Consider the following 27,655-nt stretch of genomic DNA (forward strand, 5'->3'; position numbering starts at 1 on the left):
GTAGAAAAAACCCGAAAGTTTAATTCTCTCTGTTCTTCATGTTGGATATTTTTGTCTTATATGGACATAATTGTGTGTTTGTATAAGAAATCCTTCCTGTCCAGTCATCAAGTAGCGAAAAACATTTGATTTCCTTTTGGAATTAAAATCACATTTTTGAACCGAACTGAATTCACCAACTCTGTGGGGGTTGCTTGCATTTTATTTGAAAAAAACTAAATTAAAAAAAAGGTCAGGCAGTGATTTTTATGAGTTGACGTAAAAAAAAATAAAACACTTTGCTCAAATATAATTCCAATGTGTTTATTTAAAAACAGCTTTACATGTAGCAATCTTCTTGCCCCTTCCCTTCAGTTACAATAAAATAAATTATTATTATTAATAATAATAATAAAGACCCAAAGGCAAAATAAGCCAGAACTGATTGACGCTCATGACTGGAACCACCTGGAAGCAGGTCAACCAGGTCTGTTTGGTCAACGCTCCCATATATGGTCACACATCCTTATGGCTCTGCATTGAACACTGAAGGCATTAAAAAAAACAAAAAACACTGTACAGACAGAGTATAAAGCACGACGACACACCATAACTACATTCAGTGGTTCTGCCAACTGCTGTGTGATGCTTTACATTTGGGAGTGGAAGACAGAGCAGGCGTTAAAAGTCGTGTAGAAACAGGTTATGTATTTCATGAGCTGTTCTGGGGTTGAATGGTGGCTCATGTCGCCTCAGAGTAGAACCCAAATTAAAAACTGTTAGGCAAAATGGCAACTTGCTGTCTTTAGAAAATGTAAGAGGAATATAGACTGTATGTGTCAAGAAAAGAAAATCAGTTTTCTATTGTTTTTCCAGCCAATATAGAAATATTAGCTTTCACGCTGACTGCTGGAGATAACCAAAAGCAACATTACACTGCACTCATCTGCCACCATCAACACCACCCCTAAGCACCGCCGACTATAGAAAACACTTCCTGATACATCACAAACTAACTGACTCAAAATCATAAAACTGCAACATAAAATATGTTGGAATGATCTAGTAAAGCATTTGCATGTGTACAATCAAGTAGTCTATTATCCAACCACCAGCAGAGTAAACAAGTCTGGTCGTCAAAGCCATTTAAATACAAAGACGTTCATGGATGTAGGCACAACTCAACAATAAACTAAAGGTTTGCCCTCTAAACTGACTAAAAGGTGACATTTCTACCTATTCTTTGTATTTGATGTAAATATTAATTCTGCAGTCTCCCTTCAGAATTCTGTCATTATACAAAGACTGCAGGTTGACTACAGGTCAGATTCACAAAATCACCTGTGTGGTGATTTTGTGAGTCTGGAGTTTGATGGAAACATTTGCGCCAGTCTAATTTTTATGTAAGAGCTTCAGTCTTCACTTGAAGAGAAAGCGGATCCAAGCTTTGCTGGCCGCTTCAGATGAGAGCTGAGTGGCACAAACAGGCTGCAGAAACAGGCTGTTGCATAACTTCCTGCCAGTTTATGGACTCAGATCAGAGGCTAATGGTCACAGAAGACTATCAGTAATAGCTGCCATTTATTCATACAATAAAATCAGCCAAACGTCTTAGATCATAATTGTTATGAGCTTAATTGCAGCTTTAAATTAAAACCAGACAGTTTCATATCTGCTCTATACACTGATGTTTTGATAAATAGGTTTGAATAGGATATACATTTTCCAGTCAGATCAGAAGTTACAGAACAGCAACTCTGGGAAATTTCATTCAAGTAAATCAAGTGGTGTCCAAACCGGCCAATTTAAACTACAGATGAGTCACAAAATTCATGAAATTAAAAAAAAAGAAGGAAAAACAGTTTATTGGGATTTTCTGTCTATTCTTTCACCTTTTCAACAATAAACAAACTTTTATGAAATATGAATGCAATAGGAGATGTAAAACACAAAAAGGACTTTGGACTGTTACCTAAGAAGAACAGTCAATTTAAAAAACAATTTGAGTGGAAGGAGCACAAATGGCCCCCCAGCCACACTTTGGACACCCCTGAACTAAATCCTGCATAACAATAAAAGATAGTGCAAACACTTTGACAACAACAACAACAAAAAAAGAGTTCTCGGCAAAACAAGAAATATATAAATAAAAACCAACATATTGAAATAAATAAGGCAACAAAGAAAAAACAAAAAAAACAGCAAGAACCTTCAGAAACAACAGAAGGCAGTGAGAGTTCTGGAGGCCCGGTGGGTTCTGGGTACTGCAGAGCATCAGATGTGTTGAGTCAGCGCCGGCGGCCTGACCACAGCTCAGTAGTCCTGACAACTCTGTCATCTCTCCCTCTGATTAGCCTTATCGGCAGAAAACGATCGGCAATAAACACATCAAACATGAACGGTTTTTTTACACTGCAGGCACAATTCTATCAGCGATAAAAAGAGCAGACGTGTTCTGCTGCCTGCTGCGGCCACAACAGAGACAAAAACACACACAAAGCCGGTCAGCTTAAAGGTCCGTCCGATTGTTGCGGTCAGAGCAAATGGCAGAAAGGACATTTCTTTTTCTAATCTACCATAGAGGGAACTTAAGTTGTTGCTGGGAAGGCGTCAACTTTTTTTATTTTGAACTAAAAGTCAAAAGCCTCTGTTCTGTATTTAACACTTGCTACTGTGAACTAATCTGAAATATGAGCGCAACAGAAACAAATCATTTTCTTCTGCAGTGCTGAGGCACTAACCTGGCGGCTACAGTGGTTTGTTCCACAAAACTCTTTTCTTTTTCGTCAGAGTACAAAATTTGGATTTTCTTGGTTTCAGAATGGCCACGATATTTTTAGAGCTGTCTAATCATCCTCCCTAAAATATCTGTGAACGCAGAGTGAAACCATATCAACCCCAGAATGCCATGCTTATTAGGGCAAAAAGTAAAAAAAATAAAAATGAATAAAAATATTTTAGAGTTAAAAGCTTCAACTCGACTTTAACCAGTTTAAAGCTTGTGCTTAGTCCCTGGTTTTGCAGAAACAATTAAGACCCTCCTCTCTAAAGACGGAGTTGCAGCGGCGTTGCCGTGGAGACGAGGGGATGGAGGGAACAACATGCAGCCTTCATTCCGGGGGGTTACGCTGCTCCATGCACGTCCAGGGTAACGGGGAGGACAGTGAGACCTGACATGCAGAAAACAACTGCAGCAGATGAAAGGTTTTTGCCAAATTAAACGATGTAGATAGCTGCTCCTAGAGAGAATTTCAGATCACACATCTAGAAGTTAACAATGCCAACCATCCACTCACTCGGTTCTGTTTGTACCATAAGAGTTTATGTTCATAAAGAACCCAGGGTGGTAAGTTCTGGTTCCCTCCACTGCACTGAGATGTTAAAACTTATTATTAGGAATGAAATCTAAAGTCAACCTGGAGCCTTCGCTTCTCTAACAGTAACAGACAGATCACAGGAGGCTGAGGGCCAAGAGAACCGGGCCAGTGGCCATGTGGAGGAGGGAGCTGGTCAGGGCGGAGGAGGCGTCCTTCTGCACCATCATTCCGGTTCCTGTGAAATGGAGAGAGAGAGCAGCACGGCTCAGTGTAGGTCAGAGTGTTTCTCTGTGTCTGTGGGGCTGAATGGAGGAAAGAGTCTCAGCTTTTTGGTTCAAACTGAAGTATTCAGACTCACACAGATGGGTGTACATACAGTCAACTGTTCTTAAGTTGTTGTTATTTTTGTATTTTGACTTGCCAAAGGTACAACAGACGAAAATTAGTTAAAAGCTAAAAACTGGTACAAACAGGCCTGTCACAGGAAGAAATTCTGCTGGATGATAAATTGTCCCAGATGTTATTGCGATACACAATAATATTGTTGTTTTGAGACCATTGTCAAGCGCCAAAATAATGCAAGAACACATTCTTAAAGATCAATAAACTTTACATTCTAATTCACATTTTACACAAACAATACAACAGAAATATTTTTTTAAAAAATCAATTATGATGTGTCTGTAAACAAAATTGTCCTTCGAAAAATGGGATAAATGAGACCAAAGCACCAGAGTGAAGACTTTTATCATTGAAATTATTAACAGAAAGAGAGAAAAGAAAAAAATGATTAATCATCCAAATGGAAACTGTTGACTGTTTTAATTTATCATGTGATTATTTGATTTATTGCTGTCCGTCTCAGTTTTTTTCCCATGTCCTGTCTGGTGGTGTGGCTCTCAGCGTTGTTGCTGTTTGAATGCCATGGAGAAGTCAAACAGATTTACTTTTGCAAGCAGAGTGTTGCAGATGATATGTGTATATATCTAAAAAACAATGTATTTATTCAAATTTGCATTTCGTTTATTTCAAACGTAAAGGAAACAGATGTGGTATAAAAAGAAAAAGAAGAAGAAGAAGAAGAAAGCTGCGACAGACTGGTGACCTGTCCATGGTGACCCCGCCTGTCACCCAAAACGTTTGCTAGAGATAAACACCAGGACCTCCTGACCCCACTAGGGTCAAGGTGTTAGAAAATGGATGGATGGAAAAAAGGAGAAAGATGGGAAAACAGTTTAAAGCGGAAAAAGAAGAGTGGGTGTTCATGGTTACTTCTTCTACTTCCTCTAATGATCTGATTTTCCTTCTCAATAGTGAAAGGTGTCGCTCAGGCTGTCACATCTTACCAGGGTCCTGGGACACGATGACCTCATGAGACGGCCCGTCTCCGCCCTCGCCCCACGTCCGGATCTCCAGCAGCGCGTAGCCGTAGTCTTTAGTTAGCGGCAGAGTCACTGACGTCTTCGACTTGTCCAGGAACTTCATTACAGTCTGGTCTTCATGTCTGTACAGAATCTGAAAAATAGCAACGCAAGCAAAAAAAAAAAAAAAACAAGCAACATTAGGATTCATAGAGAAACGGCGAGGCAGGATCTTCAACAGGAATGCATCTGTAAAGTCTCCTGAAAGAAAGATTTACTTTTGTTACAGGGACAGGAGAGCATTTGAGAAACAGAAGATTTCCATAAAACTAAAATGAACCAAAATGGAAGAAATTCTTTTGTCCTGTTGTTGTTTTGTCCAGTGCTGACCAGTTAGACTTCCTGTGTTCAGAGGACTGACCTTGTAGCCCAACACGGCTGACTCGTTGTGCATCGCTGTCACATGACTCCACTTCAGCGTTACTTCAGAGCCTTTGGTTTCGGTCGACACGTTGCCTGGGGGACGATTGGGAGCTGAAATTGAAGCACAGGCGTTAAAAATATTATATATAAAATGCTAAAATTAACTAAGGCAGGTTTGGAAAATGGCAGAAAGGATCCAGTTTTCTGACAAAGTTAAGAAAATGAAGATGTTGGGCTGCATTTGCTCAGAGATTCAGATTCAGAGGATTGGATATACGAAATTAATGTACACATAAGTATATTAATTTTAATTTTCAATTAAAACTGTTTTCATTTTGTGGAAAAAGCAATCAAGAAGGGCTGAAACTGGTGCATCGTATTTCTGATCTTCTAAGTGTGTTGATGGGTGTATATGTGCAATAATAATGATTTATTGTAATTTGTTTGTTTGTCTGTAATAAAAAATATTTAAAAAAAGAAAAACTAACTGCAGAAAGCTGAAGCGCTAAAGTGAACAGAGTTGCTGAATGCTGGACTTTGGTAAAGTCCTTCAGTGAAAGCCTAACAGATCTCCAGGCCTGAGTGGAGAGCTCTGGACTAGAACATGTGCGTTGCCACGGGAGAACTGCGGCCGTACGTGGTTTCCTGGTGGTGACGGCGGTGCGAGGCGACGGAGGCCCCGTGCCGGCGCTGTTGTACGCCAGAACGGCCACGTTGTACCGCGTGCTCGGTCGAAGGCCGGACACCCGGGCGGTCGGCTGCAGCCCGGCCGTCCTCACCCGGTCGGCGGCCGCCTCTCTCTCGTGCTGCCGCCAGTATCGGATCTGAGGACAAACACAGAACACTTAGCTTTCCTCTGCCCCTTCACTCGTAGTTAGGGTTTTCCAGTCTTCGCACTGCAAAAACACAAACTCTTATGCAGTATTTTTGGTCTGGTCTCCAGTGAAAATAACTTAAGACAGTTGAAATAATAAAAACTAACTCATGAGTAATTTTCCAGTAAGATACAGGAGCTCATTTCAGTAAATAATGCCTTAATATTGATGAAAACGTTCTAGCTCTAGAATTTGTTTCAGTGTTTTAAGTTAAATAATGTGCTAATGGAACAAATACTTCATCAATATTAAGAAATTGTTTACTTTAAGCTTCTATATCTTGCTGAAAAGTTACTTGTAAGTTAGTTTTGTCTTATTTAAAGTGTAATAAGATATTTGCACTAGAAACTGGACCAAGAATGCTGGGGGAAAGTTTGTACTTTTGCAGTGCGCACGTAATGACCAGCTGAGGTTGACAAATAGGAAAATAAAAATTGATTGTCATAATTTTATCAACCAGTAATCAGCTGCTGACATCAGGTTTCTGTCACTAATAAAAAAAATGCCTTTGCTCTGAACTGGACTGGAAGCAAACAAGCTGATAATGTGAGCCTGGATTGTGGCAATGTGGCGTAATAAACAATCAGTCCACCTTTTACAAGAGGTCAAAGCAGCAATGAAAACGCTGTCTGAGAGAACAGATAGTGATTTATTATCCACTAATAAGAACCGAGCTGCTGGCTCTTTCATCAAACAACCTTCCTTTTATAGAAATGACACCAGATTACCAGAAACTGAAACAAATGTATATTTTTGGTTACCAAATGCACCTCGGTTCTCTGATGCTGCCCAGGCTGGGCTACTTGTTGACCATGAAACCACTTCAACTATTTGGTACAGGTTGCTATGCTTTCTGTGTGTTTTCCCATGAAGACACACAGAAATGATCATGGCATTTGATTTGCAGCCATGTTAGTGTGAGTGGAGCTGCTTACCTCATATCCTCTTAGGATGCCGTTGCTAAGCGGCTGGATGGGATCCCAGGACACCTGGATCTCAAAGGCTGACAGTGCTGTGGCGTTGATGCCTGAAGGTCTCACAGTTGGCTCTACGGAGGGGCAACAAACTTCATAAACAAACTAAATTATAATATACCAACTAATGTTCCACAGGGGTCACGACTTGACCCCACCATTCTGTCCAGTTTACTAGTAAAACAGCTAAATCTGGTGTTGTTTCACATATACAGTTCTATGTTGATGACACAATTCTCTACTTGTGTCTTCCAACAACTTCAACTTAGTCTCCATACAATCCTTTTGAAACCTTTAACACCAAAGTCGTGTGGTTTGGTAAAAACAAACAAACAAACAAAAAAAAATGTAGTTTACAATCAACTATCCATATCCTTGATGGGATTTCTTTAAAAAAGGTTCCTGAATGTCTAAATCTGGGAGTTTGACTAGACTACATGCTGTGTTTTTTTTAATACATTGGCAGTTTGCAGGCAAAGATCAAATCAATCTGCAAACGTAATTTTGTTATCAGTTCCTAAAACTTTGTAACAGGCTTGTTGTCCTTTAAGTCTGCTGCAGGAAATCCAGAGACACTGTCATCTCCTCAGATAAGAAGCGATAACTAGTTTATTGGGTTGTTTTATGTTTATATCGTCTAGTTGTGTAACTTTAAATGCTGCTTAATGTTACAACTCCTTCTCCGTCACCCTCCTTTTGCAACAGTTAAGAAAGCAATTTCTTCTGGATAAATAAAGGTCGTATTTTTATGTACAAACTGACACAACATGTAAATGTTTCACGGTTGTGCCAAGGCTGTGGCTGCTCTCTGGTGGTGGAACAGAACATTGCCGTTGGAGACAATGTCAAACTACTTCAGTAGGTAAAGGAAGGTACAGGGGGGAATTCGTCTTACAGTGGGGAGTTTCTGTGAGCATCTATGGCAGGGATGTAAAAAGTGTGGCCAGGGAGCCATTTGTGGTCCTTTGACAATACATGTGTGAATGTTTTTTCCCCCCGAAATGATCTCACTGCATATATTTAGAGCCCAACTTCGAATGCATTTAATCATACTTCAAATTATATCTATTGATAATCTCAAATGATCAAACATTGCAAGAATTCATGAGAATATGATCGGTGAGAGTTCAAAGCTGAGCTGACAGACTCACCTTCCTCTGCAGAGTAGACGTCTGAGAGCTGGCTGAACGGACCTTCACCTCTGCGGTTATACGCTTTGATCTTTACTTCAAAAGGAGTGTAAGGCGTCAGGCTTTCATTGTAGTAGACGTAGCGAGAGGAGTCGACGTGCGGGATTTGCACCTCCGACCACGGTGGCGTGTCTTTCTTCCTGAAGGCCAGAATGTAGCCAAAGCCGTCCCCGTTCTGGTACTCCCTGGCCATGGGCTGGACGATTCACGACAAAGCAAGAACAAGAAGGGCAAAGCGTCAGTGCGATAACAACACAGTTGTTACTAGCCTGTCCATCCGATCCGGTGAATCACCATGTGCCAACAACGGTCATCCACAGTGATCAATACCCTAGAGCATCAATCAAACCTTTTCAGCCTGAAGACCCCTTAACTCATTTCACAAACCCTCATGGACCACCTGACTCGAAACACAAACCTTAACATATACAACCTTAAATTCAAATATTAGTCTCTTAAATCACTTATTGTCATTTTTTATTTCCTCCTAATGAGAAAGGAGGTGCTTTTTTTTTTTCTACTCTGGGTCGTTTCGAGTTACTTACAGATTCTGAAAGTGTGGATTCAAGACTTTCCAATTATGTCAAGTACATGGAAATCAAAAAAGAAGAAATTGTTCTTTACTATCAATGTTTGTATGCATTAATAACATTTTGGGGCTAACTGTAGTTTAGAAACACAATAAAAGAAAAATAAAATTGAGTTACTTTGGTAGAAACAAATATCCTCTTCTGTACTATTAAATATAAAAATTATCCACCATTTTCAGTCAATTGTGTTTTTCTACTGTTTTTATTTGTAGATTAAATCATTTTTAATCAAAAATAACTAGCTGCTAATGTGAGAGCAGAGCATTTTAAGCAAGCAAACTCGTAAAAAACAGAACAGTTCTGACCAACTGAGACTCGTTCAAAAGAATCGAATCGCTCACAAATAAATATCCAAAATAAACAACAGAAAAAAAAACCCAATAAAATTAATTATGAAGTCTTTTATCATCCAGTTTTTGGTAGAAAGAGAGAAACGATAAATCATGCAAATAAAAATGATTGAACTCATTTTAATTTATCATGTGACTAATGGATTTATTGTTTATTGTGACATTGTTAAATGTTGAGTGATTGAACATGGATGGACAACAGTAGAGCAAGAAAAGGCATTTGAGACTAACGTTTTGAGACATTCTGATTAGGTGAGAAGAAATAAAAGATGTGAATAAACAAAACTTATGGAGCGCTTTTCCTGTCAAAACTTCCTCTCACGTCACTTAACTCCTGTTTACACGGCAATACACAGATTGGTAGGCCATTTGGAGATAAAGTGAATTGGAGCACATTGAGGTGGTGGGATTAAGGCGGATCACTGAACCTACAACCTTCTGATTACAAGACAACTACTCTACCCACTGATCACTCTTTGGTTAATGTCAGATTCAATCTGGGGACTGAGGTGCTAAAAATGAAGAATTTCACATAAAAGATGAAAAAAAAATCTATGTATTCATTTCTCTACTAAGACACACTGACTATAAAGAGTCAGGCTCTTTATAGTCAGTGTGTATAGATCCTCCTTTGAATCTATGCATTCTATGAGTATAGAACTAAAAAACAGAAAGTCTGTCCTGTATGGAAATATTGTTTTTTTTCTCCAGTAGAGTGTGAGGAGTAAAACTGCTGGGACGTTTTGAACACAGCTGCGTCTGCAAATCTGTGGTTGGACGAATCGCAGCGCAAAACCCAAAACATAACAGTTTCCACTAAATCGGGGAAACCATTGTTTGCCATCATTACAATCCAAATTGAATGCATGTTATTATTGATTAGGTCACTTGTGATGTTAACAGGAATTGTAAAACCAATGTGTGAAACGTTGCTATTAATGTGACAAATTGTAACTACAAAGCCTTTCTTTGCGCCTGCGTTAGGTCTGTAAGGTCTACCCCGTTCTCTCAAATATTATCATTAAATCCTCTATGGAATGAAAAAAAAAAAAAGTATCGTCATAAAACTTGGTTTTGTTGCAGAGCAGCCCACTACTGTGAATGTCACATGAATAATAAGACAGTGTGTAGTCATGGGCAACACAAAAGCTGAAGTCCAGCTACTCACCGTCCAGGTAATAATCAGTTCATTGCGGTTTCCTCCCCCTCCACCGAGTCCACTTGGGGCCACCGTAGGTGCTGTGATCCAAACATGAAAACACAGAACAGAAGGTGTGAAACCTCCAGGTGGAGAAGCTTAAACTGTACAGTCTGTCTGGAAAATAGTTAAAGCATTTAAGGGAGAAGTAGCCTTGGAAACAAAATATTTCCTGACATTTGCAGAAGTTAAGAACTGCACAGTTCTGGTCGTCAGAAGTCCGGTGATTTATATCCTCACAAGCTCTGGGTGAGCAACTCCAGCCTCTGTATCTCTAATAAGTTGGGTTTCTATGGTTTCAAAACCCTAAAACAAACACAACTCTTGGGTCTCTACTCAAGCATTAATGTGTCATAATTATTTATTAAGTTCAATCATTTTTCAAGGGTTTGGTTTAGGCCGCTCTACAGAATTTCACTTGCAGCAAAAATGACTCTGCGTTGAAACGGTTGCCAGGGCGCCGCTGTGAGACTGGGGTCTCTTTTTGGGACGTTACCTGCTTGCTTTGTGCGGATGACGTGGGACGGCATGCTGGGCTCCCCGCTGCCCAGAATGTTGCTGGCAATGACCTGGAATTCATAATCCATCCAGGGAATCAATCCGGTCACCCGCGCCGACTCTGCATTCCCCTCGATGTTTGCTGGTTCTGGGGTGAACATTAAAGGGTTTATCTCTGTGGACTGGTTCTTTCCTTTACGCGTACTTCGAGTCTACTCTATTGTGGGAAGTAATAATTTGCACACAGGAATGGTATTTTACTGAATGCTTGGCACTTGATGATCTCGCTATTCCTACTGTAGATGTTCAAGGGTAATTGTCAACTAGAGTTTGGAAGGTAAAACTTTACATTTTGTTCATATATACTATATTTTACAGAACTAAAGTCCCTTGACGCTACATAGTAGCTGTTAATAATGGAGTGGAGAGGTTCTATTGAATGTGACAGGACAATAAATCACTCAACAAACCTCTGAAAAATTTGTCTCTCTCACTTTCTGGCTCAAAAAGTGATTTTGCACATGATGACATTTTGCCCCATGGACTAAACGCCACGTCATCACACACCTGTCATCATCTTCCTCCACTCTGACGAGAGAGACGATCGACCCATTATCACGTATTTGCCGATGGGACTGTGGTTGTCATAGCCACGGCTCCACTTGAGTTCCACCGACGTCTCGGCCACGTTCTTCACCAGCAGACCACCGGGTGGTCCTGGGGGTCCTGGGCACCAAAACAGCACATTGTGTCCACAGTATTCACATGAATCAGTCAGATGCTGGGCTTTGATTCCACGCCTCAAATCAAATCTATATGGTTAGTACATTATCTAACACCAGTAGACATATAGAGCAAACCACAGCTAAAGCTGTATGGCTGTGAGTTTAGTGTTTAAACTGCAAACATAAATATGCTAAAACATTAGAGATGAGCCGAAAAGCCTGTCACAATCAGCCGCATTATAAATTAAAATGAGCCTGATTATTTCCTTTCTGGTCATTAATACTTTCCTAACAGCAGTTTTGTTTACAGATAAATGATCCGTTTGGTTTGTGGATTTGGTTGCTCGCAGGATTTTGTTTGTTTTATTGTGGATATTTAAAACGTTCTCCAGTTCCAGTGAGAAGAGCTCTTTACAACATGAACGTGTATCAATCTTTGAGAGGGTGAACTTGCATTATTATGCAACATATTACTTTGAAACTGTCTCATTTCCCAACACTTTCAACATCATTAAGCATTCCAACTCTGTTCAGTACCAGCTAAACAGGTCGATATCAGTGGGATTTTGAATGATTTAATAAAAACAAGAATATATATATACACATATATTTATATTTGTAATAATGAAATTACAATATATATATAGGCATTACATCCTGAACATTCTCTCCCATTGTCTAAAAATGAAGCAGGTGTCAGAAGCTCTGATGTTACTCACCTCGCACAACCAGTTTAGCAGAAGAAGAAGCGCTGTCCACCACAGTCTGAGCTGTGCAGGTAAATATTCCGGCATGACTCAGCTGAGTGTTCACTATCAGCAGGTCGCCGATGTTTTCCTTCTGAAAGGACAGAGGGACAGATGGAGTACATCGGGAGTTAGGTTCTGCTCTGCCGACGGAAAACAATCTGCAAAGTCACTAGCGGCGTTCCCACTAAATGTATAATTGCGCAAATAGGAATTACAAAAATAAATTTGCTTAATGGAAATACGGCAATTTCGGAAAAAAACAACACCTCGTTTTTTGTTTTTCTATCGAATTTCTTTGCGCTAGAATGAGGTGGTTTTTCATCTGTATCGCGTCACATGAGTCACGTGATCAACAGCCAGACGGTTGCTACAGGCGGACGAGACGAAGAAAAAGACAGGAAGTAGTTGGAGAATGGATGATATGTTTTTAATGACTTATCGCTTGAACAAGTTTATTCACGTGTGATTGTCACTGCGCAACTCCGGAGTTACAAAATCTCGGAGGACGCGAGAGGGGAGGAAGGGAGCGATTCCACATTAGCGGAATATATCACAAATGTTTCCGCCCATGTGTAGCGGAAAATGCAGCTACTGGTGCACTTAGAGCATCTGCCTTTAAGAGTACATTGAAAATATTTCAGTATAAATGAATGAAAAAAGAAACTAATCAGATGTAGCATCTCCTGTGAAGGTTCTTTGCTGTAAAGTCACCAAGCTTTCTATTTTAGTCACATGCAGCTGAATCCTTTGTGTGATGTACAGTGTAATTTTATTCTTATTTATAGAAGGGCCAAACTTGAAAATAGGACAGTGATGAAAGCGCTGACTGTGCTGTTTATTCCAGGTGTGGTATAACAGAAATCAGCGGCAGTGCTAGGATAGAACACGTTTTCTTCCTAATTTCTCTACCTTGCCACCTTCAATTATGATCATAGCTAAACCTGACTGGATAAGCAATGAATCAATTATTTACATAATTAATTAAAATAAGCTCAATATATTTTCATTCTGATGAGTCATATCTTTTGAAGAGTAATTTGGTTTACAGAGACTTAATAATCTGTTTTATTTATGGTTTCAGTTGTGTGTAGCTTTCCTTTTCATTTTTTTTTTTTTTTGTGTGTGGTTGCTTTATTTTGGATATTTAATAAAATGTCTTCCAGTTCCAGTGTGAAGTGTTCTTAACAAAATTAATGTTTATTTGTGTTTACGGGGACAAACTTGAATTATTATGTCATTACAAACATGTTTCTTGAAAATGACCTGAACACAATAATATTATTGTTTATCACAATAATTTCTAGGGGAATTTATCATCCAGTAAAATGTATCGTGACCAGTGATGGCATGGTTACTTTGAAAAAGTAACTTTAATCAGATTACTGATTACTCCTTGAAAAAGTAACTCAGTTAGATTACTGACTACTTGATAAGGAAAGTAACTAAGTTACATTAAAAGTAACTTTTTAGTTACTTTCAGCAGCTGCTAACAACAACGCTGTGAAAATCACATTGATCTTTGCCAATATTTAATTATAATGGAAAGATCAACAATGTGTTTCCACTAATAAGGTTGAACTGAAGAGGAGATATTTTAATGGTTACAGTACAAAAAAAAAAAAAAAAAAAAGAAGTTAGTAATTTGTGCATGTTTTTGTGTGATCCACTGTCTGGAAAACTCTAGAAGGATTTTAACTCCCCGGCCTCCAGGTGCTGCGTTACGGCCCTGCTCGGTGTCACAGCTAATCCTGCAGCTCCACTCAGATGGCTGCACAGATTTGTGACACTTATCTTAATATTAATAATTATAATGGCGTTTAGTTGCACAACTTTACGGACTCGTTCATTCGTGGCTGTTTTCACGTTGACTGCGCTGTTCAGATTAGTCTGAATGTTTCCAATGTTCTGGATAGATCGACGTCATTGACAGCTAATACATTAACTTGACATTAACAAGAACGCAGCGGGACGGATCATCCGGGAAATGATGGACAGGGAGAGATTGACTAAAACTAATTGGAGGTCAGACACAATCTGGGGTTTATCTCTGCTTATTTCCAAGCACAAATGAGAAACTTCACGTTCAAATACGAGCCCAAAAAGGCGCAACTAGCGATTCATTAAATCTGCTAGCGACTTAAAAAAAAAAAAAAAGAAAAAAGCCCAAAGCCGCTTATAATAATCGGACTTGGCGACAGAAACTCAAAGTAGTTCCCGTTTTTCTACCAACAATACGCACATCTCCCTCTTCCCTCCATTGTTTACATTTCTGTCGCATAAAAACGTGGATCACTCGACAAGAAGGTAGAGGAAATAAAATTAAATCACAAAAGAAAATAGGAACGTAAAATGATTGTGATAAGTAGCTGTAGTGGATTTGAAATAGCAACACGAAAAACGTGGTCCTACGTCTGACGTCACTGTTAAGAACATAAAGACATAAACTTCACAGCGCAGACAGAGCCACTGGGCAGCGTGATCAGATGGAAATGTCACATAATTCTTTGTTGACAAAGATAAATTATTCTCACCGCTCCTCTTCAAACACAACTACATGTTAATCCATGTTCTACATGTTAATTCATGCTCTACATGTTAATCCATGTTTTACAGGTTAATCCGTGTTTTACATGTTAATCCGTGTTTTACATGTTAATCCGTGTTTTACATGTTAATCCGTGTTCTACATGTTAATCCGTGTTTTACATGTTAATCCGTGTTTTACATGTTAATCCATGTTCTACATGTTAATTCTTTTCTACATGTTAATCCTGTTTTACATGTTAATTCATGTTCTACATGTTAATCCATGTTTTACATGTTAATCCATGTTCTACATGTTAATCCATGTTTTACATGTTAATCCATGTTCTACATGTTAATCCATGTTTTACATGTTAAACTATGTTTTACATGTTAATTCTACATGTTAATCCATGTTTTACATGTTAATCCATGTTCTACATGTTAATCAATGTTCTACATGTTAATCCATGTTCTACATGTTAATCCATGTTTTACATGTTAATCCATGTTTTACATGTTAATCCATGTTCTACATGTTAATCCATGTTTTACATGTTAATCCATGTTCTACATGTAGAACATGTTAATCCATGTTCTACATGTTAATCCATGTTCTACATGTTCTACATGTTAACCCATGTTCTACATGTTAATCCATGTTTTACATGTTAATCCATGTTTTACATGTTAATTCATATTCTACATGTTAATCCATGTTTTACATGTTAATTCATGTTTTACATGTTAATCCATGTTTTACATGTTAATTCATGTTCTACATGTTAATTCATGTTCTACATGTTAATCCATGTTCTACATGTTAATCCATGTTTTACATGTTAATTCATGTTCTACATGTTAATCCATGTTCTACATGTTAATCCATGTTTTACATGTTAATTCATGTTCTACATGTTAATCCATGTTCTACATGTTAATCCATGTTTTACATGTTAATCCATGTTCTACATGTTAATCCATGTTCTACATGTTAATCCATGTTTTACATGTTAATCCATGTTTTACATGTTAATCCATGTTCTACATGTTAATCCATGTTCTACATGTTAATCCATGTTTTACATGTTAATCCATGTTTTACATGTTAATCCATGTTCTACATGTAGAACATGATAATCCATGTTCTACATGTTAATCCATGTTCTACATGTTAATCCATGTTCTACATGTTCTACATGTTAACCCATGTTCTACATGTTAATCCATGTTTTACATGTTAATTCATATTCTACATGTTAATCCATGTTTTACATGTTAATTCATGTTCTACATGTTAATCCATGTTTTACATGTTAATTCATGTTCTACATGTTAATCCATGTTCTACATGTTAATCCATGTTTTACATGTTAATTCATGTTCTACATGTTAATCCATGTTCTACATGTTAATCCATGTTTTACATGTTAATTCATGTTCTACATGTTAATCCATGTTCTACATGTTAATCCATGTTTTACATGTTAATCCATGTTCTACATGTTAATCCATGTTCTACATGTTAATCCATGTTTTACATGTTAATCCATGTTTTACATGTTAATCCATGTTCTACATGTTAATCCATGTTGTACATGTTAATCCATGTTCTACATGTTAATCCATGTTTTACATGTTAATCCATGTTCTACATGGATTTGCACAGCAGAGCAGCGGTGGGTTTAATCTGGACTCCCACCTCCATGAAGGAGGTCAGGAGGTTTATAAAACCCTGGGGAGCCCAGCTCTACCCGTAGGTAGAGGGAGAGCCGGCCCTCTTGTTTACACAACGTACAGCCCCCCCCCCATGGTAAACATATTCTGAACTTTGGTACAGTTGTGAGGTGAAATGTATTTTATATTAAAGATTTTTAGGCTCTAATAAAGTTTTTTAGGCTCTAATGAAGTTTTTAGGCTCTAATAAAGTTTTTTAGGCCGTTATTTAACAGGTTGAACAGGAGGTTGGGAGGAGAGAGAAGGAAACGACATGCAGCTGATTCCCCAGGACTGGGAATTGAACCCAGGTTGACAAACAAAACCTAGAAGTAACGTCCTAAATAAAACATCATTTACAGTTTTACTATAAATCTGGTTAAAAAAATAACTGAATTAGACATGTCTCAGCCCCCTTTCCTTCTCTTTTATACTATCAGACAACACATAAGCTCAACAACACAAAAGCTTTATATTTATTACAAAGTATTGATATAAGAATCCATTTCTTCCTGTGATGGAAACGATTTCTGATTAAATTCTCTGTTTTCATATTTTCATTGATTCTTCTTCTTTTTAACTTTTCTACAGTTTTTCATGTTAAATTGCAATTTTTTGTTAAGTTTCTTATATTATCTTGAATCTGTATTTATAAATAAAGACTAACAGAAAGATCACACAGTAACTGTTATTTTTGATAAAACTGTTTTTTTCTTATAACAAACAAACCAGATAAAACAAGTTTGATCTTCTTTGTGGTCCAGAGTATTAAATTATGATTAGATTAAATTCTAATCTTCAATTAACATCCTGGAACCTGAAAACATCCAAACCTGTTAAATCAGCTTTTTAATGTTTGGTATAAAAACAAAAACAGGATTCATCAAATAAAAACAGGAGAATGAACTGAACTTGTGTTGATCCTTGCTGGTCATGTTGACACTCAAAGAGCTTCACACTAAAGTCACATTCACATGCAGGTCAGAGGGCAACTTGTCACTAAGTGCCCTGGGGCAGCGCAACATGTGGTTGAGGAAGCTGGAATCGAACTTGCAACCTTCTGGTCACAAGACGACCACTCTACCCGCTGAGCCACAGTCACACTAAAACAGCCACTGCATGATCCTTTTTATAATCTTTTTAAAATACAGATTTAAACAGTTTAATGAGCTACAATTCAGTGCAATTTAATATAAAAAGTGTGTAGAAAAGGTCAACTAAAGGTAAAACCATTAAAAGCACAAGTACAGTGAGAATAAACAGAAATCATTATTATTATTAAAATAAAACATTTTAATTCTTAAATCCAAAGGCGTAGGTTTGGTCTAAGTTTTGGTGGGACCTTACAACTTACTGACCTGGTTTGTATTCACACTAGCTTAACCTAATTTAAGACTAACACTTTAAATGCCATATTTATGCCTGTTAATATTACATAATTAACAAACCTATTCTACCTCACATTCATTGCTGACCTTACTAAACACTGGACTTTACAACAAATGCGTTGCGTGATAGATATCTAACTTATGGGTCCACTCACTGTACTTACAGCCGAGGTAGCGAAATAACTTCTAATGTCTGTCGTCCTTTTCTTTTTGGTGGTGACATGGTCTCGAAGACTCAATAAATATCAAACTCAGAAGGAGACGCGTTCACTTTCAGCACCATGGACCAAGCTTCCGTTCCGCGTGTGTCCAAACTTTATGGTTTGGAGTTTCTGAAAGTGTTTTGGGTCGATTTGCAGCGACCAACTGACCTGACCGACATGTTTTAGGAGATGTGGGGGGAAACCGGAGCACCCGGAGAAAACCCACGCAAACACGGGGAGAACATGCAAACTCCACACAGACGGTCTCTGTGAAGGCGCAGCGCTAACCGCTGCACCACCGTGCTGCCCACGTTTTTTCAAATTGGTTGGGAAGGGATCTATTTTCTAGTTTGTCAACGGGGGAAAAACTTTGCCGTTTTAAATTTGATGTTAGCGGAGCGCGGCATGGCGCCCCGCTCACAGAGGCTGAGACCTCCACACGTTTGATTCCCCGGTTCGTCTCTCGCACGTCTTTCTCCTCCTCTAAATATAAACATCAAGAACTTCAGGGATGTTCCAGATCATCTTCATTCTTCTGTTTCTTTTGTGGCTTCTTGAATCTTAGCAGGTTTCGTATTTTTTTCCAAAATGAGATTTTGGATTTTTTCTTTTTACCATCCTTCATGGGTTCAATGTCTGGATGGTCCAAATGCTCCAGGACGGTTTCTTCAGTGGTCGCTGTCTCTACTGAGGGTCCTGGATCTGAGGAACAACCAGATAACTCTTCTGAGAGTTCCTCCTCTGTGGAAACCTCTGGACTTGAGACTTTTTCCAGGTCCTCTTGGTTCTTTGAATCTTCCTCCATCTCTTTGGAAACTGTTTTGTGTTTCTGTTGTAAATCGTCTTCCTGAGCTCTCAGACTGTCGGCCAGCAGGAAATCATTTCTTGCTGTTTCCAGATCATTTTTAACACATCTGATCTCTTGCTGGTATTGTTCTGCTTGTTTCTTCATTGCAGTAACTTCAGTTTTGTGCCGACAGTTCAGCTCCTGGTACAAACCTTTGACCTCTTCCAGTTCTGCCTGGACACTCTTTTCTTTCTCTAGCAGGATTTTAATCTCTGTTGTGTTTTCCTGGAGGACTTCATACTCAGCTCTCAGTTTTTCCAGAATCGCCTTGTCCTCCTCTGCTTTCTCCAGTTGAGCTTTTCTCTCCTGTTGATATGTTGCAACCTGCTTCTTTAAATCCTCAGTGTCTTTTTCATATCTATGTTTTAGCTCCTCATATGAAATGTGAACCTGATTCAGTTCATTTAGAATCTCCTTCTCCCTCGTTTGCAGGATTGTGTTCTCTCCTGATAATTTTTGGAAGAGCTCTTCCTTTTCAGCTCTCAGCTGGTTGATCAACGACAGATTCTCCGTCTCTCTCTCTAAATTGGCCTCGTTCTCATTCCTCAGCTCCTCCTGATATCTTTCCACGTTTTGCTTAAGTAAAGAAACATCGCTGTCATAATTTCTGTTCAGCTCATCATATGAATGTCTGAGCTGATTCAATTCTTCCCGCAGATGTTTCTCACTGTCTTGCAGAACTGTGATCTGTTGGGACATTTCCTTAAACATTTCATCTTTTTCAGCCCTCAGGTTCTCCAGTAGTTGTCGTTCTTCACTGAGCCTCGCTTCATGATCCGTTTGCGTCTCGGCCTCCTGGCTCCCCAGATCATCGTCGGCTTCGTACTCGGAGCTCAGCTCCTCGTAGGAAGTCTGGAGTTGGTCCAGTTCTTCTTGCAGCGCCTGACTTTTCTTTCTCTCATCCTGTATTTCAGCTACAAAAGCCTCCTGGCTGAGGAGGTGGGCCACCATTAAGTCCACATATTTTTGCTGGAAGGACTTCTTATTCAAGTCATTAATGTCTCTGTAAGCCTCTGAAGCAATGATGACAGCTTTAATAATTTCAGGATCGCTGTATCTTTCTATTCTCTCCAGTTCCCTCTTTGCATTTTCCGCCTGGCTGATCAGAGCTTCTTTGACGTCCGTCTGTCTTTCCATCTGGAGCTTCATCTGTTCCATCTCCTCCTCCAGGTCGGCCAGCCTTTGGTTTTCTTCAAACCTTCTGGCTCTCTCCATGTCCAGAAGGCGGCTCAGTCTCTGGATTTCTGCATGTAAGTCATCCAGGTGTGCAGGAGGGAACCTGCCTTTGCGGTTTTCCTGGTCTCCCCTTCTCGCCTGGGGTCCCATCGTTCCTCTCTGGTATCTCTGCGTATAATGGGACATTTTCTCCTAAGTACAATCAGTAAAATCGTCGATCTGTAAACTTCGTGAAAGAGCTTTGCGCACGTCTGATCTGGTCAGTGTTATTGCAAGCAATGAAAAATATGCAGAATTGTGTTGCATACAATTCTGCAGTTGATGACATCACAGCCTGCATCGCCAGTGACATCACAGAGTCTTCCTTCGCTGGCGGTGTGACATCATTCCACCACCAAATATCTCACTCTTTATTCTTGTTTACATTCAAAATAGTCCAGGATTTTTATCCCAGATATCAGGGCATCAAACTCATTTCCATTTGGGGCAAAATCAAAACCCTGAATGTTCATAAAGGGCCTGTTGTTCCAGAACGTATTGATAAAAAACTATTCAATTGTTACAATATCAATAAATAGGAGTTTCAGCATTCAATAAGTGTTTCTTAAAATAACATAATATTGAACATCGTTCCGCACTAATCAGTCCATCCAGGATAGTTTTTGTGGTTTTCTGCAATCAACATCACAGATTTTGTGGTGCAAATTTAGAAATATTTGTAAGGAATTTTTACAATATTTGCGCTAATATATGATGTTAAATGTGACCTTTTATTAATCGCTCTATTGGTTATGGGCTTTAACTGGACATCAAGTCAGGCTGAGACAGCGGTCACTTCAACCCAAATGGTTTTGGACAATTTGGAGAAAAAATGGAGAGAGGAGAACGGAAAGCTGCGGCGCCGATACTGGTGACGTTAAACCTGCAGATCAGAGAGAAATCCATTGAAGTAAAGTAAGTTTTAGATAATATGGATAAATAATTTTTTAAATTATAAATAAATAAGATGTAAATAGTTCCTTACGAACTCAATCAAATATTTGCTTTTAGTTTATTCTGGAGAAAACAACTATAATATTTACATAAATACTTGTGCAGTTGTAACTGTGTTACTAACCGTTAGAAAGCTTGCAAATACAAACTTTTTTGTTAGATAACATTAGACGCCGCTAGCCGCAGTTAGCCGGTAGCTAACAGCAGATGATGCTAGTAGCATTACATTGTGTACTGTAGCCAGTGTTGGCATAGTTACTTTGAAAAAGTAACTTTAATCGGACTACTGATTACTCCTTGAAAAAGTAACTTAGTTATATTACTGACTACTTGATTTGGAAAGTAACTAAGTTACATTAAAAGTAACTTTTTAGTTACTTTCAGCAGCTGCTAACAACAATGCTGTGAAAATCACATTGATCTTTGCCAAAACTTAATTGTAAGCTATTTTATAATGGTAACATCAACAATGTGTCTCCAGTGATAAGGTTGAAGTGAAGAGGAGATTGTACAAAAAACAGTACAAAAAATAAAAAACGTGAATAATTTGTGTGATTCACTGTTGTCTGGAAAACTCTATGAAGGATTTTAAAGCCCCCTCCCCCCAGCCTCCAGGTTCTGCGTTAGGGCCCTGCGTTTGGTATAGAAAGCGCACAGAGCTCCTCCTGCGGCTCCACAACTGAGATGGCTGCACAGATTTGTGACACTTATCTTAATATTAATAATTATAGTTGCGTTAAGTTGCCATTATGATTATTGGCAACTACGGACACGTTTATTCGTGGCTGTTTTCACGTTTATTGCGCTGTTCAAATTGGTCTCGATGTTTGCAGTTTTCTGGAGCGCAACGTGAAGCTTAACGTCATTCAGAGGTAATACATTAACTTGACATTAACAAAGACACAGCGGGACGGATCATCCGGGAAATGATGAACAGGGAGAGACTGACTAAAACTAGCTTAATGATGGACAAATTCTGGGATTTATTATGAGTCTCTGCTTATTTCCAAGCCCAAATGAATAACTTCACGTTCAAAAACGAGCCCAAAAAGGCGCAACCCGCCACTCATTAAATCTGCAAGCGACTTTAAAAGAATGAAACCCAAAGCCGCTTATAATAATCGGACTTGGCGACAGAAACTCAAAATAGTTCTAGTTTTTCCACCAACAAAATGCGCATCTCCCTCCATTGTTTACATTTCTGTCGCATAGAGACGTCGGTCACTCGACAAGACGAGTAGAGGAAATACGATTAAATAACTGAAGAAGATAGTAACGCACCGTGATTTCGATAAGTAACTGTAGTCTGACTACTGGATTTGAAATAGCAACGCGTTAGATTACTCGTTACTGAAAAAAGTGGTCCGACGTCGGTAACGCGTTACAAATTAACGCGTTACTGACATCACTGATCGTGACAGACTGAGAGGTACTTGGATTATTATGCCGTTATATTTATCTTAGCTGTAAATGGGGTCAAAATAATAATATTGTTATGTATTACAATAATTTTTGGGATTGATAATACCAAAATAATCATCGTCTTGATCGGACGATGATTATTGATCATCGTCCGATCACGACAGGAGTAATCATGACAAATGGATCATATAAGAATGAGGGTCCCACAGCAGACTGAAACGTCCTTCTACAATCAGGACTTCAGGCTGTGCCACAGAGATGAGGTATGAGGCTCTGGGTCACGGCGCTCACCGCCTCCACCCGCTGGTACGGCCCAGCCGAGTTCTCCAGGTCCAGCGGAACCCCATTGAGGGCCCAGGTGAAGGTCAAGTCCATGGTGGGGTCATGGGAGGCGTGGCACTGCAGCGTCACATTCTCCCCCTGGTTGATGTCAGCGTTGGAGGGAGCCAGTGTGATTTTGGTGGCATCTGGAAGTTAAATACATGTATGTAAATATTAAGAGATAATATTGGTAGAGATTCTCTCTTTAGGGTTCTTTAGTTATCTTCTGATTCCTGAGAGCGAAAGCTGGGATAGATGGCAGTACAGTAAGAAGAGCGGCATAGAAACAACTATTGTACCAAACCTGGTTGGCATTTTAATCTGCAAAATGATCAAATAATCTAGGTATATGTAAATGACGGAGCCTTACACAGATGGTTCCTAAAGTTTCCAATTTGTTGCAAATATATTCCGTGCAAACTCGGACCGGGCCTTGATTTTCATACAGTCATCAACACAGTGTACCAATTATCAGCAGTTGTTAATGTTTACATTGAACAAGTCCTGTGTTAGCTGTAAAGTCACTCAGAAGGGAGGAGGCCATCACTCAAAATGAAACAGAAAAAAAAGCCAGATTAGAGATTGAATAAATGCATGTAGGAAAAAAGCTACAACCTTTTTTGAGGCGAGGTTTGTGGTCGGATGAAGCTAATGTTGAAATGTTTGGTCAACATTTGGTCACAGATCACAAATGAGTTATCATGACTATAGCAACAAAACAGGAAGCATCCGATTAGCATCTCTAAAGCTCACATAGCACCTGAACTACAGCCCTATATATAGAGGCAGAATTCAAACCATCTCTTCCATTCCATCAATGATAATGGGCAACATTAGATCTGTGGCAAACAAATTGGATGAACTTCAAGAGGCAACAGGGACTGGGCCAGAGTGCAGAGAATGCAGTGTTAGGTTCCACTGAGACGTGAAGCCACAGTTTACCTCTAACAGACAGGTGTCCGGTGCTGTTGGCTTTGCCCAGGTAGTTCTCAGCAAAGCAGGTGTATTTTCCTTCATCTGCCCGGCTGATGTTGTAGATCCACAGCGTGCCATCTGGAGTTACTGTGATTCTGGGAGGAGACAAACATAAGGTGTAAAACAAAACAAAAACACAACCGGCTAACCAGAGCTCTGCTAACAGAAATAAACAGTTTTCTGCCTTATTTTCATATCATCTGTTTATCGGTAAAAAAAAAGTGACAGCTCTGAGGAATCCAGCACCGAATCCTCAACGACTTTTTATGTGATACTCCGCTGAAGGCACCAACGTCTGCCTTCAGCATTATAACGTTAAAGTACTTTATGAGATGTTGTTGTGGAATGTCAAAGGAAAAAGAACAAAAATCAAATCCCAGAAATGTTTGTCTTTCTTCTGCCTGGGAGCAACAATGTATGTTTTCCTGTTTCTGCTACAGTCTGGTACCTGCTACTGTTGGTCAGAAGCTCCGTCCCACGGCTCCAGAACAGGATGGGCTTTGGTGCCGCACGAGGGCGACACTCGATCACCACCTGGCCGCCTCTGGCTGCCGGGATCAGCTTCCTCACCGGATTCAGCCTGAAATCCGGAGCCTGGACTGGAACAGGGACACGGCATGCAGGAAGTCAGAATGCAGCGTCATTCAGTGTGTAAGCACATTTTATTTATGCAACTCCTTTCCCAGATAAAAAAAATTAAAAATAAAAATGATTTACAGTAAGTTACAAAATTATATATAAACAGTGGTGCACAAAAAGTATTAGGAGCAAATGAAAAAGAGAAAAGGTAACAGAAGTGGGTTTAATGTTGTAAGGCTAAAAGTACTTCAATGACAAGATACAAAACGAAACTCCAGAGTAACAAACAAATGCACAAAGCATTACCCCATTTTACAAAGAGCTGCTTTTTTTTTATAGAGGGACCACTGAGTCCACAATTCTCCGACTCAAGAGAGAGAAAAAGACAGAGAGAGAGAGAGAGAGAGAGAGAGAGAGAGAGTTCACATGGTATTTAAAAGCCTAACCTGGGGGAGTTTTGTTAAGACAGGAGAAAAGTCAATTGCAGTAGTCCAGACATGACAAAACGACTGCGTGATTAACAATTTCCAGTTCGGATTGAGACACAATGGCTCTAAACTCAGTAAACTTCCCGTGGTGATGAAAGCAAGACAGATCCAGAGAGTCAAAATGAAAATCAAAAGTAGACCAAGATTCCTAACAAGAGGTTTGATGTAGCGAGCAAGATGGCCGAGAGAATGCCTGACCTGGGATTTCAGTTTTCTCTTTTCATTTAATCGTAAAAGGTTTATAGCCACATGTCATGTGCACATGTGTTTAGCAGAGTCTAAGCACATGTGCAAGTCAAGTAGTTTCAACATTATTTGGGCATTAAGCTGCAGTATGTAACTTTTTTAAAGAATGTTTTATTTTGACATATTTGTTAAAACTGTCACTTTGTCAAGACAGTACAACATATAATTTGTAAAAAAAAAAAAAAAAAAAAGAATAATAATCAAGTTGCTTTGTGTTTTTCTTGTGGTCCTACAGCCATCTGCAGAAATACAATTCTGTCAGAAACAACCAATCAGAGCAAGGGGGAGGGTCTTATCGCAATCACTCAGTTTGAGGATGGGCTGCTCACAGCCTCCCACTTCTTCTCTGCTACGCTACAGCTTAGTCCTGATAGCAGAATCTACCATGAATGCTAATGCTAGTTAGCATACCTGACAATGATAAACAGTTTTCCTGGAAAGGTAAATTGTTTCTCTGCCATCAGCAGATTAAGCAACAAGTACAGTAGGTTGACTGACAGCTGTAAGACCCTCCTCCTGGCTCTGATTGGGTGTAAAAATGTTTTTGACTGCTCGGCCTCTCTTACCTTGGACTCTCAGCTCAGCAGATGAATAAATAGTGCCGTGTTTGTTCTCAGCCACACACTGGTACATCCCTGAATCCTCCAGGGCCAGGTTGTTGATTTTCAGATGCACTCCGTTCACCGTCACCCGATCCTTTTTCACGACAGGAAACGTGAACCAAATAACGTGAGGGAAAGAGTGAAGTAACTGTCAGTACTGTCTTCAACCGAACAGCAAAGCGACCAAGCAAGAGCTAATTAAGTTATGGATAAAAACCAAGAAGCTCACAGCTGTTCAGCCAGAGCAGCGGCAGTCCAGAGGTTCTATGTATTACCTGTGTGGTGAGAAACAGTCCGTTGCGTATCCAGCGGACAGCGGGTCGAGGTTTTCCAGCAGCTAAGCAGCTCCAGTGAAGTTCTGAGCTGATCTCCACCTCTGAGTCGCTCATCACCTGCAACCACTCCGGCTGAGCTGCAGGAATGGAGCCAGAGAGAGAGAGAGAGAGAGAGAGAGAGAGAGAGGTTGGTCAAACAAAGACAAGACATCCCAGATGAATGGCATATTTCACTACAATCTTCTCTGCTTGGTACCTTGCACAATGATGCGTCCCTGGAATGTGTCACGTCCTTCTGAGTTGTAGGCTTCACACTCATAAATTCCCTCGTCGTCAAAAGAGAGTTGAGGTAGGGTGAGGGTGTGACTCTGTGTAGAGGAGCCTGCTTTGGACGGCATTAAACCGTCAACCTTCCTCCACCGAAGCTTTGGGACTGGACTGAAAAATACAAAAGATTTTAGACAGTCAGAAAAACAACAAGTCAGTGAGTCATGTATGACTGCTCAGTCACTGGAGCGATGGCAAGTGAGCCTGGATTAAAACACAGATTTTAATGAATGTCTGAAGCTTTTCCAGGAACTTTATGAAGTTGTGAAGCTACTGAACCCACAAGCCAAAGTGGTGGGTTTTTAATTTGAATTGAATGATAGCGTTTCATTTCTACGGTTAAACTGCAGGGGGCAGCGTTACGCCTGACTGGCTGATGGATTGCTACAAAATCCATAATTAAGACAAGGAGCAACATTCATGTTAAAAGCCAGCCAAAGAGCTTTACAGGACAGCAAAGTAAAGACAACAAGAAAAGAACATTGATATGTGGGAAAAGAGTGCAATAAAACATAGAAACATCACGTACAACATCAAAACACCAATAATAAAGAAAACTTTATATCCAAATTCAGTCTTTACCCTTGCGCTTCAAAAAGGCAAACATTTCATCGTTTGGAATCTGTGATCAAAATGTTTTTAGTCGTAATTTAAAGGAACCAACAGTTTCTGCATAACTCAGGTTTTTCAGTGACGATGTTCCAGAGTGGAGGAGCGACGGCGCCTCTCCTTATTTATAGATCAAAGCAGAACTTGATCAGAAGGTTGATAAAAGTCTGTAAAAATACACGACTTATTCAAAACATGGTAAAATATGATTCTCTTTTTTAGGAAGCCTAATTTGCTCACTGCACATGGAACAAGAATTTATATATATATATATATATATATATATATATATATATATATATATATATATATATATATATATATATAGTTAGTATATTTTTTAAATGAAAACATTTATTCTCAAACTTTCTGTAACGTTAAATATATCAATACTGGTTTATATATAACCAATATATATATATATATATATATATACTGGTTTATATACCATGTCAGTCCAAGTCGCTAAAATGATTAGAAACAAACTTTTTTGCTAATTACACTAATAAATTTCAATTAAGAAAGAAATAAAATTACAATATAAAAATACTTTATACATTTCTAAATTATAAAAGAGATTGAAAGTAAGCACTCAGATTTTCTTTAACACATTAAACATTTAACTGATAAATAATAAAACTGGAGCTTGTTTTTATTTAAGGTTGCTTAGATTTCTGCAGTAGTGGTAAAATTAAATTAAATCAGGCAGCAGCGTCTTGTCAAAAACGTGGTAAAA

The 27,655-nt window shown here is 39.1% G+C and overlaps 1 protein-coding gene across 2 annotated transcripts in view; it reads right to left on the reverse strand.

Annotated features, from left to right (window-relative positions):
- Positions 1–298: 298 nt before the first annotated feature.
- cntn2 (contactin 2) overlaps positions 299–27,655 on the reverse strand; it is a 41,406-nt gene continuing 14,049 nt past the window's right edge. For both annotated transcript variants that reach the window (XM_044121460.1, XM_044121461.1), the window contains exons 9-24: positions 26,240–26,421; positions 25,984–26,120; positions 25,673–25,802; positions 24,242–24,392; positions 23,761–23,888; positions 22,789–22,964; positions 12,200–12,320; positions 11,323–11,481; positions 10,754–10,903; positions 10,228–10,298; positions 8,081–8,315; positions 6,891–7,003; positions 5,718–5,904; positions 5,079–5,191; positions 4,643–4,811; positions 299–3,531 (exon numbers count right to left, since the gene is read on the reverse strand). In XM_044121460.1, coding sequence (XP_043977395.1) covers positions 3,431–3,531; positions 4,643–4,811; positions 5,079–5,191; positions 5,718–5,904; positions 6,891–7,003; positions 8,081–8,315; positions 10,228–10,298; positions 10,754–10,903; positions 11,323–11,481; positions 12,200–12,320; positions 22,789–22,964; positions 23,761–23,888; positions 24,242–24,392; positions 25,673–25,802; positions 25,984–26,120; positions 26,240–26,421 — 2,323 coding nt within the window. In that variant the 3' untranslated portion in view covers positions 299–3,430. The remainder of the gene's footprint in view (positions 3,532–4,642; positions 4,812–5,078; positions 5,192–5,717; positions 5,905–6,890; positions 7,004–8,080; positions 8,316–10,227; positions 10,299–10,753; positions 10,904–11,322; positions 11,482–12,199; positions 12,321–22,788; positions 22,965–23,760; positions 23,889–24,241; positions 24,393–25,672; positions 25,803–25,983; positions 26,121–26,239; positions 26,422–27,655) is intronic.

This window comes from Gambusia affinis, linkage group LG07, assembly GCF_019740435.1.
Source record: "Gambusia affinis linkage group LG07, SWU_Gaff_1.0, whole genome shotgun sequence".
Classification (NCBI taxonomy): domain Eukaryota; kingdom Metazoa; phylum Chordata; class Actinopteri; order Cyprinodontiformes; family Poeciliidae; genus Gambusia; species Gambusia affinis.